Source organism: Odocoileus virginianus, chromosome 3 (genome assembly GCF_023699985.2).
Source record: "Odocoileus virginianus isolate 20LAN1187 ecotype Illinois chromosome 3, Ovbor_1.2, whole genome shotgun sequence".
NCBI lineage: Eukaryota > Metazoa > Chordata > Mammalia > Artiodactyla > Cervidae > Odocoileus > Odocoileus virginianus.
The window spans coordinates 76,236,611-76,252,349 of record NC_069676.1 but is presented as its reverse complement, the minus strand read 5'-3'; the positions used below and the strand labels follow the sequence as shown (position 1 = coordinate 76,252,349).

Sequence of the window (15,739 nt, the reverse complement as noted above, 5' to 3'; positions counted from 1 at the left end):
CAGCTGGTTACCACTGCACACAGCCTCAGAAGCACTGTAATTATGCTCAGAGGTCCCTTCCCACCCTGGAATGTACTGGGACTGAATGTTCAGTAATAATGAAGAAGAGCTGTACCAAAACAGCCTTATTATCACCAGCACCACCAGGGGCCTGTGACAAAGTGCAGTTAGAACTAGTCGATCTAGGACCATGAAGTAATGATGACCATGATAAAAATACAAGCAACGACCTACGCTTGAGAGTCCCCTGGGCTGCAAGGAGATGAAACCAGTCAATCCTAAAGGAAATCAACCCTAAATATTCGTTGAAAGGACTGCTGCTGAAGTTGAAGCTCTAGTACTTTGGCCACTTGATGTAAAGAGCTGATTCACTGGAAAGGATCCTGATGCTGGGAAAGACTGAGGGCAGGAAGAAAAGGGGGTGGGAGTGGATGTGACCGTTGGATGGCATCACTGACTGAATGGACATGAATTTGAGTGAATTCTGGGAGATAGTGGAGGACAAAGGAGCTTGGAGGGGTGCAGTTCATGAGGTCACAAAGAGTTGGACACAACTCAGCAATTAAACAACGACACCTATGGATCACTGAGCATTCATCAGATGTGTGTACCACCAAAGTGAACCTCTTAGGACTGAAAGGTAACTGGAAGTTATCACATCACTGTGAACTCATAGAAGAGATTTAAGCTTATTTTTTAACACCCCATCAGTTTTGTTGTAGAAGTGAGTGGCAGACTTCCTTTAATTTAGTGAAGGAGTCTGCAGACTCTGATACTCATCTTCCTATAACACTCCCGCCCAAGGTTTTATTTTTATGGTTACTCACATCATTGAAGTGTTGGCTGGTTTTCATAATGTAAGGTGTTCTTTCATTTTTATCCAGCTTCATCCACCCCTGCCCAAGAAATTCTCTGAAAGTTCAAAGCAAAACACAAAATCAATTAAGTTTTTTAAGGGTACCTATGGTCCTGAATAACTATTATGACTATTATATAAATTAAACTTTACACTGTTCAACTGCTGCTGCTTCATCTCGAGTGAATTTTAGCTAAATTCTACTGTTGTACCACTGGATGCCAAAAAGAAAGAGATTTTTCAGTTTTCAGCTTTCTCTTATAAATATTTGGAGTGAGTGAGTGAGTGATAGTCACTCAGTCATGTCCAACTCTTTGAGACTTCATGGGTTGTAGCCCGCCAGGCTCCTCTGTCCATGGGATTCTCCAGGCAAGGATACTGGAGTGGGTTGCCATTTCCTTCTCCAGGGGAAAAGTGTTTGGAACTGGGTCCCTATTAGGATCATAATAAAGGCTTCTCTGAAATTGGAAAACAATGACAAGAGGAATAAAGAGGTTAAGTACTAACTCAGAAACCAAGACCATTCCCCCTGAATCAGCTTAAAAAAATCTTAAGGCTTAGCAGAAGGCTCAAAAAATTCATCGCTACCAAAAATGTTAATCATCAACAGCATGTTTTCCTCCACTATACTCTGACGTTCTCCAGGCAGGGACTTTCCTCTGCTCTCCCCAGAGCCCAGAACAGCACATGTGGTAAGGGCTAAAAGAGCAAACACTAGTGTTAGCACTTTGCAGCCTGGTCATTTGAGGAAGGCAGTTATGGCAGGGGGAGCTCAGCCTGGTGGAAAGTCGGTCTTCTAAATAACACTCCTGCTCCTTCCTTTCGTTCATGAGCAGGCCACCGGATCACAGCAAGCAAGGGACAAGCAAGCTGGAGCATACAGGAATTATTTTGTCGAGGCACTACCAAAAAGAACTTAAAATGAAATTACTCTGACACATTCTCAATCCAGAAATATTGACTGGGTTCCCGGGCAAGGACCTTTGTCCCGTGATGTGGACGGTACTGTTCCCGTTCTGCAAGGCTGTTATATACAAAGATGTGCTCACTCCACGGATGCAAATAACTGGTCCATGTTCACGGTGGCACAGAGAGGGCAAGGAGGAGAGGTGAGAAGCGCCCCAGGAAGAGACCACAACACGGTCAACTGCAAAGTTTCAGGCTTTGCTCTTTATCGGCCTCCATAGGAGTCACGCCCCCTCCATCCTGAATCCTCATTACACAGGAGGGCAGTCAGGAGGAAGGCGAAGAGACTCCTAACTCAAGTCATCACATAGTTAACGGGTTCATTTGTTCAGCCTTGGGGCCACATTCCTTTTTTTAAATGGAAGATGCTATTTATTTAATTTTTTGTAAAGAATAGGGGTATAGTTCCTTCACACTGCTGTGTTACTTTCTGCTGTACAACGTAAGTGCATCAGCTATATGGATACACACATGCCCTCCCTCCAGGACCTCCCCCCTACCCATCCCACCCCTCTAGGTCATCACAGAGAACTGAACTGGGCTCCCTGTGCTACAGAGCAGGCTCCCCCAGCTCCCTGTTATACACATGGCAGAATATACGTCAGTCCCAACCTCCCGTTCATCCCCCTCCCCCTGGGCCCACATGTCTGCGCTCTGCACCTGCGTCTCTATCTCTACCCTCCAAATAAGTTCATCTGTACCATTTTTCTAGATCCCACATATATGCATTAATATATGATATTTGTCTTTCTCTTCCTGACTGACTTCACCCTGTCATGGATAGGTCTACAAGTGCTGAGAGAGGAGGAGAGAAATAAGACAAACGCATAACAGAAAAGTCTGCAGGAGCATCTCTAGCCCTGCTCTTTATGCCCCCTGACCTAGCTGTAGCTCTGAGCCCCCATCCTGCTACGCCAGAGCCTCTATCATCACGGGTGCCCTCTTCTCTACACACGACATGGACCACACTTAGATGTCTTGCTCGGCCTCTCCCTTGCCTCCCATCTAGCTATGATTTCACAGAGGATTTGGGCCAACAGTTGTTATTTGTCCAAACAGAGGCTTTTTGTGTGGACCTGCTGGAGGACTGTTGGGGGCAGGGGGCTGAAAGAGCCACCATCCTCTATACATGAGGCAATGATGCTTGTTATGTGACAGCATCCATTCGGCACATACCCACTCCACATGCGCTCTGTGCCAAGCACTGTCTTGGGAATCTATCTTGCTGTGGAGTTTCCACGGTCAGCAGTACTTGAAGATTTATGGATGTGGCTGAAGAACTGCAGCGGAATTTACAGCATTGACCCAACATCCGTGTCTCTCAAAATATAGTCCTGGACCACACAGAATTACCTGGGATTCTCATGGAAAATGAAGTTTCTTGGGCCTCAGACCTACCAGAATCAGAATCTCTGAGGGAGGCACCTAGGAATGTACATTTTTTAACAAGTCTCCCAAATGATTTTAGGCACCATGAAGTCTAAGAACCACCGTTACATGAAGTTTTCTATAACTGCATGAAGTTTTTCTATAAGCTGCATGAAGTTTTCTATAACGTTAGGGTGTGAGCGGTCAGAGAAACTCACATTCTACGTTTAACCGCAGTACATACAGCAACATAAGGGTGGCCATCTTGAGAGTCTCCAATATTTCTGTACCGACATTTTCAACATAAACAGGAACCCAAAGACATTCAAGTGGGTCCAAACCATCATCAGATGAAAAGCCTGTGCACACACATGGGGTTGTGGGGGGTGGGGGGGGCGCTGCTGCCATGTGTGCACACTCACTCGTAGGGAATGCTTCTGAAAACGATGTGGTCCAGCAGGGTTATCTGCTCAGCCAGCTCCATGGCCGACAAGGTCTCGAAGCACTCGGCCTTCGGACAGTCGGTCTGCAAGAGATGAGGGCAGGGAATAGCACACACCTGGAGGCCAGGCGCCCGTCAGCTCACCGCAGCTGCTGGAGTTCCAAGTCCACCCCGGATTCCAGCTCTGAAGAACATGGCAGAGAGCTCAGAGATATCAGGCAGCATTAACATCACGGACCATGATGTTAAACATCGAGCCAAATCTGGTCCCTTTCATACAGTTTCGGGGACAGAACATACAGTCCAGACCCCAGTTACCAGCTGTGGGCACAGTGCCTGCCTTTGCAAGGTAAAGTCTCACACATACTTAATTGTGCAGGATAAGACTACGGCTCAACTTACCAGCTGAATTATATCCTCCAGTTTTAGGTGGATGTCATCTTGATCATCTTGTGAAAGGGCCCTAAAAAAAAGTCAAAATATCCTCCATGAAAAGGACAGACAGGCCAGGAATGAAATGACAAAAATGCAGTTCAGTTTCCCCCATGGTGGAATGTTAGTGGGTTTGGGTCTATGAGACTGTGGGGACTTGAGTTGAAGACACGGGGTCCAGAAAACAGGAAAACACACATGTTAACGGCAGAAGAAGATCATCAAGAGAGCTGACTTATAACAAGGAGCCAACCTGTTATACACAAAAGTGTTGTGTTTGTCGCTCAGTTGTGTCCAACTCTGGCACCCCACAGAGGGCGCCAGGCTCCTCCGTCCAAGAAATTCTCCAGGCTAGAATACTGGAGTGGGTAGCCATTCCCTTCTCCAGAGGACCTTCCCAAACCAGGGATTGAATCTGGGTCTCCTGTGCTACAGGCAGATTCTCTACCTCTGAGCCACGAGGGAGCCCAAGGATGTAAGTAAAACACCCACCGTGAAATGGAAGCAGAGGGTGACCTGGTGCTTTGCCTTACCGAGAGGAGCTGTGCCAGGAATCCGGGTGCCCTGCACTGCTATCAGTCAGGGTTTCTAATAGGCTGCGTGCTCCATCCACACTCCTGCAGCCCCTGCCCTGGCCCCCCGCCCCCGCTGGTGCTGATGCAGAAGATACAGAGCTGCCCCGTCCCCAGACACAGGCAGACCAGAAGCTCCGGAGAGTTTCCACGTAGCAAGAGTTTGAACAATGCCAGGCAGAGACCAGCAAGTAAACTCTTCCCTACTGCTTGCCAGTTGGGCCTTCCCAAGACACGTTTGGTCTTGTATCCCCACACTCAGTGTTATTCAGCTGTCAGCCAATATATTTCTGATCAGTGACAAATGAATTAAAAGAATTCATAAGTTAAGGTAGGTGCTGGTTTCAGAGTGAGAGTGACACTTCATGTCCGGCAGGAGTTCAGGGTCCAGGATTACATAATCCTGATTATATATCAGAGATCCTGATTATATAACTTGTATCTGGGCCAAACATTTTAGGTGTCCTAAAATGAAGGCACAATCATGTGTTAAAAGTATTAAAAAAAAAAATTTAAACACTGCCCAACTGTGTAGCCTGTGTGTTGGAGGATGCCAGTTTTAAAAAGCAACAGTGATACGATATTCTGTTGTGTTCTGAATGAATTAAAACAAAACTATCACCTTCAAAAATACAAAATCAACTGAGGCGGGTAACTGTATGCCCATTATGTGCTAGGAACGTGCTAACCATCTGACACACACTCTCCCCTGTATCATAAAAAAAATTGCTTTAAATAAAGCTTTATTATATCCATTTTATAGATCAGGAAACAAAAGCTTAATGAAATGGACTAAGTGGCTCAGGGTTTGGTCCAGTTTGCTTTCCTGTTGTTCTTGCTTGTCATGAGCAGGCTTATGAAAGGCACTGCTCCAGAGTCCAGCATAGAACATACACCAAAAAAAAAAAAAAAAAAACCCCAACAACAACGACCAAAAAACACACACCAAAAAAGGTCAATTCCCTTTCCTCTGTCTTCCTTCTCTCTAACGAAAGCTCTAGGCTATTTACCAGGGAGCAGAATCCTTCTAGCCCACAGGAATGGCAATCCTCTTGTCTGCAATTAGCCATATCATTTGTGAGAAAAAAAATCACCATATGCTAAGGGGCAGATTAAGGTGAGGAAAAAATAAGTAAACACAACTCCTTCTCCAAAGACTGTTACATCACACTTAAGGGTTAGACACAGGGGGAAAGTGGCTCTTTCCCAAAGTGCATGTCATTCTTTCTACTGTAGCCTAGGTTCCTGGAGAGAGATCAGTGGCCATATAACTATGCGTCGCTGTGGAAAAGATCTTTTTTATGAGGTTAGGCAATATTCTTTACTTGGAAAGAAATGGTCCAGAAGTTATTTCACTTCTTTCAAATGTTCCTTTCCTCAGTGATCTTACCCTAATGTTCCAAGCTATGTCTGGTCCCATTAAGTTACCTAATATTTTTCTCTTCAAAAGAATCTCTGCTCTATAGATCAAAATAAATGCTATGTCTTTTGAAAGGGCACCTTAGCACAAAAGCTTTTAACCCTAGAGTATCACTAAATGATCTCTAAGGGTCTATAAACCTTTTTGAAATGACATACAAATGTGTGCATATATTCATACATTTCTTTTGGGGGGAGGAGATGGCTTCCATTATATTCTTTTGGGGAATCCGTGATCCTTAACAAGGTTAAAGATTACCACAGAAATGTATACACTGACATAAAATGGCATGTGACATTGTTGTTTTACAAAAGATTTTTGTGTTATTATTAAGAAACCAGCCTCAGAATTTGATGCCCACCCATGAATTCATCAGTGATGGCAAGTTCTGAATTCTTAAGGTAGATATGAACCAAGGAAATAGCTCAAAACAATACAGTGATCCAGCTGTCAAAAACCACTTTACACCAAAATTAGAAGTGACTATAAAGTAAAAAACTTAATGGATGATTATCTTTGAAGACATTCTCAAGCCAGGAGGTGAACAGACTCTGTCTAGTTAAAGAGGTAGCCCCTGACAACCATTTGGAGTAGGGGCAAGAGGTCATTTTGGTGTAAAAGTTTTAATGGGTCTGCACAAAATAAATGCTATACATAAACACCCACACTTAAAATATTCTTGCTTTGTAACATGTAAACCTCCACATGTGAGTACCTTAGCTTGACGTAAAAGTTTCACAGAAATACAGTCTCCTGTATTTCCTTGATTCTGGTAAACTGATTCAATGAAACCAAGGAGAATGTTTATCCTGGCCTGTTCATTTGAATATCTACTTTATTGTATGAAACAATTTGAATAAAGTAGTTCTTCTTTAAAAAAGTCTGATGCTGCTAGGGTCTGTTTGGGGTTTGTGGGTCCCCTTGTCATGACTGAACCCATTCCAGTTGACCATCCAAGAAGTCAACCAGTGTTTCTTTCCATTCAGTGGCATGTTAGTTGTCTACGAAAAACTATACTACATAGATTCAGAAGCTAGCTAGTCAGACAACACTGGAGGAATATGAAAGTCTTCAGTAGGGGTTTTTATTCACAATCAGGGCCATACACTACTGATGCCAATCAAGCTTCATAAAGTAACCCCCATGACACTGTGTGAGGTGGCGATGGTTCGTCACAGAACGTTTTCACTGTACTGTATTACTGTATTATGTGTTTAAATACGTGTGGCATGACTTATTGTTATACATCTTGAATACATCTAAATCTTTAATATCAGGACTATTTTTTTTTTTACCTCTCCCAATCCTAACTTATATTCACTGGGAGGTATATTTAGAAAAGTTCCGGTCAGATGTGAAGACCTCCCTAATTCTGTCCAGTTCCAGTAGATGCACAACAGATGGACAATCCATCCAATAGAGGATGGATTTGCTTATGGTCTCCTGACCACTTTGGAGTTTGACAGTACTCCGGGATCCTGGGTTTCTGTCTATCATGCAGGATGATCATTTTAATATTTGTGCACCTATAATGCAATAACAACAACAACAACAAACTTAAGAGGAAGTGGGATTGTGCAAGTCCTACAGCTAGAAAATTTCCCCTTCACGTGTAGAAATCATGTAGTCTTAAAAACAGAGTTAAGAGCAACTGGCCTCTGTCCTTGAACCGTTCCATACCCTCTGGGCTGCTTGCTTGCTGCTGTGACTGGATGCCTGGGTCCACGGCATGGCCTGCCTCAGACTGCTCCTCCCCACCTTGTGAATGGTTTAATCTCATGTTGCCACCGGGACCTGCCAGACCACCTCTTCCTTCCCACGCTTTCTCAGGCATGACTTTCCTTCCTGCCAGGCTTCCTTGAGCCCATTGCTACCCATGCTCTGACACATTTTTTAAAGGCAGCCGTCCATAAATAACATGGAAATGTTTACTACTAAATTCCCTCGGTTTCAGCTGAAAGTAACTCCCTGTTTATTTTCAAGTTAAGAAATGAACTAACAGGAAAATATTCACAATTGTTAAATAATCCTTTTGCTTTCTGTTTCTTTCTCCTATGCCCCACATTTTTTTTTTTCATAAAGAGATTTCATGAATGATAACATCCCTTCAGTTGATGGTTCTGTCTACGTTTTACTTCCTACTGTGCTTTCTAATCATTCTGGTATGATTTTCAAAAACATAAATTTCACACACATAAGTATTTGATATGGAAAATTATCAAAAACCCTAAAAGTCAATCTATGATTTATTCCTCCTATAACCACAATCTCATGTGCTGGGGCAGGGACCCTCAAACATGGTGCAAATGGAATGAATTACTTGGCAGGAGAAATTCAATCAAATACCAGTTGTTTTCTTGTAGCAGGGTTTACTGCACAAATCTATTCACTATCTTGTTGAGAAGATAACTTAGTGCCCCAGAACTCAGCTGACCCAAACTAGGACTCAGGATCTGGCTGTTGGCTCAGCTGATGGGCTGGTGACCGACCAGTATCTGTATCTGTTGGCTTTAGCTGATATGTCCCTATGTTTAGGGCTAAACAAAGGTTTTTGTTTTGTTTTGGCTTCATGGGAAGAAAGATGGTCAGAAGTGGGAGAATGGCCAGGGGAGTGTAACATCTACTCCCTGCTAAGGCTACACGAGAGACTTTTGAATTCTTACAGTGAAAGATATGGAACTAGAAAAGATGTGGGGAGAGCTGTTTTCAAGAGAGACAGACTCTGGGTTGAGGGAGGCTGCTCCGGGGCCCAGGGGGCCCAGGGACAGGGCAGGTAGCATCTTTCTCAGCTTTTCAATAGGGAAATGGTGGCTTCACAAGACTGCAGGCAGCATCTTCACAGAAACTGTGGTGGTGCTGAAGGGGGTCTCCCTCAAATGGCCTGGGAGCTTGAATAAAGGTGCTGAGGCAGAAAAATCACTGGGTTCATTCCTGAGCACAATTTTCTTGGGACTTTCAGAATACTTGGAAAGACTCTACAAGAAACTAGAATTCTGCGTGGGCAGCAAGGAGGCACCCCAACAGTGGAATTGCTTTTTTGTTTTGTTTTGTTTTTTTTACTTGTTCTTTCTCTTACAAAATAGCAGTAAGTGGGTTATGACTGTGGGGGTTGCTTTGAGATATAAGCAAGATATAAGCAAGAACTCTGAGATATAATTCATATACCAAACAATCCACCCATTTAAAGTATATATTTAATGATTTTTTAATTGCATTCACTTGTTGATTTAATTTATTTACTATCATAAAATATTAAATTAGTTTTTTAATTGACATATAGTTGATCTATAATATCGTGTTAGTTTCAGGTATACTACAGTATAGGAATTTAATATTTTTGCAGATTATATTCTATTATAGGTTTGCAAAATTATTATGATGTATTTTCTATAGACAAGATAATGAAGCCCATGGCAAGTTGAGTTTGACTAAAGATCTAGCCTGATTTTACTTGGGCTGTAGTGCCCTGATAGCAGAAACTATTTTTCCCAAGGGCTACTGTCAGTGCTTTCTAATAATAACAATGCCTGTAGCAGTAACATGATTGCTAAGTATGTTTCAGGTATAACCTCTTTACACATATTACATCAGGTGATTCTCACAACAACCCCATGAGGTAGGTATTTAGAGTCCCACTTTATAAATGAGAAAAATTAGGTTAAGATTGACTAAGAAACTTGACAGTTATTAGTGGCTGAGCCAAGATTTAAACCTGTGACTCCCTGCAAAAGCTAGAATCAGATGGCTAGATGTTACAATCCCAGGCTGCACCCATCTACTAAAATTTCCATTCATTATCAGTTTTACTCCTCTAATTCTTAGGTCACTTATTCAGAAAAAAAAAAAATTGTACATTCTAAGCCTGATGACTAATAAAGACCTGGGATGGTAGATAAGGTTCGTCTGGAGTAGAAGTGCCAGTCAGCAGAGTTCTGAGCTCATTGCGGGCACAGAGAGTGCTCAGGGTTGATGGGTGATGCCTGGCATGGGTGCTGTGAGGGGACAAGCAAAATGAAGGCCTCAAACTGCCCAGTCCTGACAGCCTTTCCAGTCTGAGCACCTTCAATTTCCTGCCAGTTATTTAGTCAAACGTCACCAGGGGCCCACACTTCCAGAACCTAGTTTTTAATCATCCATGCTTTAAATACAAAGAGCATAGTCAACAGTTTAAAAGAAGAGAAGAGCAATCACTCACAGACAACCACTCATCCACCGACACCAGGCTTTATCCGAAGATGTATTAAGAATTTTAAAGTCTGAAAATAACATAGTAACAGAGTTCCCAAGTTCACTGAGATGTTTTCATAGAATGGGAAACTGAAGACCCTTAATGGTTTTCTCAGTTCAGTTCAGTCACAGCGTGTCTGACTCTCTGTGACCCCATGGACCGCAGCACGCCTCGGGCTGCCCTAAGCAAGTGCAACAAACAAAGTGACTGGAAACAACAGAAATTCACTGTCTTAATGTTCTAGAGGCTCGAAGTCCAAACACAAGGTGTCAGCAGAGCCATGCTCCTCTGAAACCTGCAGAGGAACCCCTCCTTGCAGGGGTCCCCAGCCTCCAGGATCTAATGCTTGATGACCTGAGGTGCAGGTGATGTAATAATAATAGAAATAAAGTGCACAATAAATGTAATTCCCTTGAATCATCCTGAAACCCTCCCCACCCCACCCCACCCTCAGTCTGTGGAAAAATCGTGTTTCACAAAAACTGGTCCCTGGTGTCATAAAGGTTGGGGACTGCTGCTTCCTTGCCTTTTCCCAGCTTTTGGAGGTTTTCCAGCAATTGTTGGCAATCTTTGGCTTGTATCTGTATTACTCCAAGCTCTGTTCCATCTCCACATGGCCTTCCGTCTGTGTCTCCCTCTGTCTTCACATAGCCATCATCTTTTAAGAACACCAGTCATATTGGATAAGGTGCCTGCCCTCCTCCAGTGTGACTTCATCTTAACTAATTACATCTACAATAGCCTTATTTCCACATCAGACCATATTCCAAGGTGCTCAGGGGTAGGACCGCAATATAATTTTTAGGGGGATGCAATTCAAGCCATAATAGTTCATAGATCAAAGAAGGGTCTGGCTACGGGATCTTGAACTAGTGGGGCTAAGAATGACTTATGGGCCAATTGCTAAGATGTTTCAGACCAGAATCTGACACTTCTACATTGCAGAGAGGCCTCCAAAAGCATGATGGATTCAGTTAAACTGGACTCCCCTCTACACACAAGCATTCAGGAAAATGAAGAAACAATAGAGTCAAGCATAGAAGAAAGGAAGGGTTCTTTCCTTTGCAGATGCAGCGGGAGCTCAAAGTCAGAATGGCAAAGGAGGAGCAGGCCCCGGGCTTCCTACCCCACGCAGGGACAGACGTACCGCCACACGTGAGGTGGAAACTGTAACTGAAATGTCTGCACAGAGACACTAATGGCTGCCCTCTTCATGTAGAATGGACTGGAAAAGACTACTCATCAGTTCAAGGAGGCAGGAGAAAGTTTGTTACCTGCCTGGCCGCTGGGTATAATGAGACACAAGCAGCCTCTAGTGCGAAACCCAAAATTTAAGACTTTGTCACATTGAAGTGCAGGGTCTGAATTCATACAACCTACAGGATGTGGAAATCTCCACCTAAGAAGCCGATGGTAGGGACTTCCCTTGTGGTCCAGTGATTAAGAATCCACCTTCCAACAAAGGAGATGCAGGTTCGATCCCTGGTCGGGGAACTAGGATCGCACATGCCTCTGGGCAGCGAAGCCTGGGCGACGTAACTCCTGAGCCCAGGCTCCACAGCTAGACCGCATGTGCGCGGCAACGACTATCCCTGAGTGCCGCACCTCAGACGCGCTGCGGTCAAATAAATAACAAGTAAACAATATTAAACACGAAGACACTGATGCTAAAATTGGTTCGGGACCAGTGACATAAGCTGAAGAAAATGTATAGCTGCTCTACGGCGGCACGTCCACAAGCCAGCTACACAAGACTTCTATAGAAATGCTACCAACCACCTCACCACCCCCCACCCCCCATAACCGTTAGCTTGTGATAAACAGAACACACGTGAGGGGAAAACACCTCTGCAACACCCACCGGACCCTCAGGAGAGCACCCTCCAGGCTTTTGGTTCCACAGTAAACCACCGTCTGCCACACAGACAGGAGTGACTGTACTGCACACCAGTTACGTCGCCCAGACTAAAGTCTTCCCAAGGAAGCTTTACCAGTGAGACAGAACAGTCGCTGCACCTCAGAAGTCTAACACACATCCTTCTGGTCTGACAGGATCTTACCGTCTGTGAACGCAGCACAGATCAACCAGGGTAATTAACAGACACCTGCCAGTGCGTTTACCTCAGGATATTCGCTGTGGCTTTCCGTTCCTGGGGAAGAAGATCTGGGTCTCGTAAGACTTCTTCTAGCAAATTTAAGACGTTCATCTTTAGTTCGTTGTTGAGTTCAAAATCCTAAAAAAATGAAATGGATTTTTAAGATTTTAGTTCAGAAGGGTTTAGCTCCATGACACACGACACCATTCCTCGTAACGAATTCTCTAGAAGCTATGTATGGAAATTAAAATGTATGGAACCTAGACGCTTCCCCCTCCAGAGATCCTGACTTAATTGGTTTGGGGTGGGGCCCTGCTGACAGGCTTCCTGTGCTGTCCAACTCTCTGTGACCCCATGGACTGCAGCCTGTCAGGCTCCTCTGTCCATGGGCTTCTCCAGGCAAGAATACTGGACTGGTTTGCCATTTTCTTTTCCAGGGGATCTTTCTCACCCAGGGATAGAACTTGGGTCTCCTGCATCACAGGCAGATTCGTTACTGTCTGAGCCACCACAGGAGCCCTGAGAGATAGGAATTCCTCAAAGGGATGTGTGTTTCCCTTATCCTGGAGCACTGCCTTCTCCCCAGGTTTATTATTTCTGTTCATCTTTCAGGGTGAGGAGGTGATGTACTTTATCCTAGGAGCCTTCCTGAGTAGACCCAAAGCCATGAAGAGCTTGTTCTCAGTGTTCCCATGATCATCACTCGCTGTACTCTAAGGGCTGATTTAATTGTCTGTTTTCCCATTGGTCCATGAGTCAGTAGCTGGGGCACAGCATAGCTTTAAAAAAGAAAAAGCTTTTTCAAAGTATAAATTCTGCAATTAACTTCAATACAGGTATGCTAAAGAATAAATGATACACACCCATGGGGCCGTGTCAAACAAACATAGATGTGATAATGAAAGGGTACCCACCTGGCAAAGGTGAGTAGGACCACATGCACACCAAAATGAATAATGAGAGTAGTAAGTAATATCCAGCTGAATCAAAACAACTTGCAAGCCGCTACTAATGCCCACAAAGACATAAATAGATATACACATCAAGAGAGCAGAAGAGAAAATTATTCTTTACAGTGGATTTACAATAAATGTAAAGGAATATGAGTTAGAAAATCACCATTTTTGACCAAAGCAGTAGTAACTTATCAGGTAAGGATCATGAATAGATGCCAAAATTTATAGGGAAACAGAATTAATAGTGTCAGAGTACCCTCTCCCCTGCAACACCACCATTAGAAATGATTGAATACAATGGGAGAATCTGACAGATGTCACCTGAACCCAGTGAGTAGTTACTGTCATAGGAATGGAACAAACCAACATCATGGGTCCACGAATGCAATGTTCTGTGAAGAATCATCATTTAGTACTTTTCCCCCAAATGCATAATCTCACACTTGCATTGTGAGGAAGCACTGGCTTGCACGTTCCAAAAATGTTAATGCCATCAAAGACAAAGAGAAACTAAGAAATTGCTCCAGTTTGAAGGACACCAAAGGCACCACAGATAATGCAAGAGGTGAGCCTGGATGAGATCCAGGATCGAGGGGGAAATGCTACATAGGGCATTACTGCAACAACTTGGGGTTATGTACCAGTTGAGAGCATCCTATCCGTGTCAAATTGTCCTGAAATTGATCATTTTGCTGGGGATATTTAAGAGCAGGTCCCTGGGGGAGAGGGGAGGAGAGAGAGAGAATGTGAGAAAGGAAGGGGGGCAGAACACACACGTGGTAAACATGTGAACCATTAGTGACTCCAGATGTGTAGCCACACCTTTTCTATTATTCCGGCATTTTCTCTTGATTTGAAATTTTTAAGAAGTTAAAAATTAATAAAAAGGTCATGTTGTAGTTTTCTCACACTCTTTTATTATGTGTATTCTTATAAAACACAGCATACTGGTAGCATCCTGGGATTATCAGGTACTCAGAGATAAAGCGAACGCTGCCACACTTTGCTTTAAGATCTGACTCTGACAGACTGTCTTTGCAAGAGCAGCATAGGGTTTACTTTCCCTACTACACAAAATTACTCATTATGAGTACATTTTAACTTTAGAGAAAGTAATTTTGAAGCACTACATTCTGAATTCTTTTAAATGATTAGAGAAAATACTGCTTATTGCAATGGATCCAATAAAAGAGCATACTTTTACTATACTAAGATCCTTCGGTAGTATCTGACTTTTTTGCAACCCTGTGGGCTGTAGCCCGCCAGGCTTCTCTGTCCATGGGATTCTCCAGGCAAGAATACTGGAGGGGGCTGCCATGCCCTCCTCCAGGGGATCTTCCTGATCCAGGGATTGAACTGGCATCTCTTATGTCTCCTGCATCGTCAGGCAGGTTCTTTACCACTAGAACCACCTGGGAAGCCCATATTTAGTAAATTGGGGGCATAAAGTCCATAATTTCACACATTGTAGACAATGCAAAAGTCTAATTTAACCTGAATTGAAAGTTTGTGAGCCTCAGTTTGGTGAAAAAGTGTCATTAATTTTTCTCAGTATTTCCCTTTCACTGTTTGACAATCAGTACTGCTTCTTCGGGAGCAGGGGCCACGAGGGTCCAAGCAACACCTTCAGATGATATGTTTTCCTAAAATTTCACCTACTTTTTGCCCAACAGCTTCTTGACTATTGATTTTATTTTTAAAATGTATGCAAGGAGAAGAGAGTAATATCTTGCTGCTGTTTTTGCCCTTTGTCCTCCCCCTCCCACCATTTCAAATGTAATGGGAGTGACGTTTGTAAACAGCTAATGATCTCACCTACCCCAGTCTTCATGCACTACCAAAGGATTTCTCAGCCATCCAGCATCTTTGCTTAATGAATGTTTGATACTTATTATTGTGATGACTGAGTCCTGGAGCTATGTTGAATCTCTCAATGATGCAAATAATCTGATTATCATAAACGTTTCAGTGTGAAGGACATCAAGCCAGTGTTTGGACCTCGCTGGGGGCTAATTAGTGGCTTAATCAACAAGCATCCTCCAGTACGTACTGTGCCCCATTCTGGGCTCAACAGCGGGAAGATTTCTGAGACCCCAGGAAGGCAAGTTGTGTGAAAGGTCTTGTTAAGGAAAACAGAATGTAATTTGATTATTCTGAGCTCTGGGAAGACTAGCCCAAGAGAGACCTTTGCAAACTTGGTGAAAAATGCCCAGACACTATCTGAAGTGTAATGAATGGTTATGGGTGAATGAATACTCACTCTGCTCATGTAGCTAATATAAAGCAAGTTAGCTAATGATGGCTGAGTATAAAACATAAGAATTTTCCTTTACACTTGCACAGGCTTTTATCATATTCAAAGTGACCACCTGTGTATGATTTCAGCCCTTCCTCAGCCGACCC

General features: G+C 43.5%; 1 protein-coding gene across 2 annotated transcripts in view; it reads right to left on the bottom strand.

Annotated features, from left to right (window-relative positions):
- The window catches only part of RASGRF2 (Ras protein specific guanine nucleotide releasing factor 2), a 252,292-nt gene that overhangs the window by 17,381 nt on the left and 219,172 nt on the right, over window positions 1-15,739 (bottom strand). For both annotated transcript variants that reach the window (XM_070465761.1, XM_070465762.1), the window contains exons 19-22: window positions 12,406-12,518; window positions 4,035-4,095; window positions 3,613-3,716; window positions 828-912 (exon numbers count right to left, since the gene is read on the bottom strand). In XM_070465761.1, coding sequence (XP_070321862.1) covers window positions 828-912; window positions 3,613-3,716; window positions 4,035-4,095; window positions 12,406-12,518 — 363 coding nt within the window. The remainder of the gene's footprint in view (window positions 1-827; window positions 913-3,612; window positions 3,717-4,034; window positions 4,096-12,405; window positions 12,519-15,739) is intronic.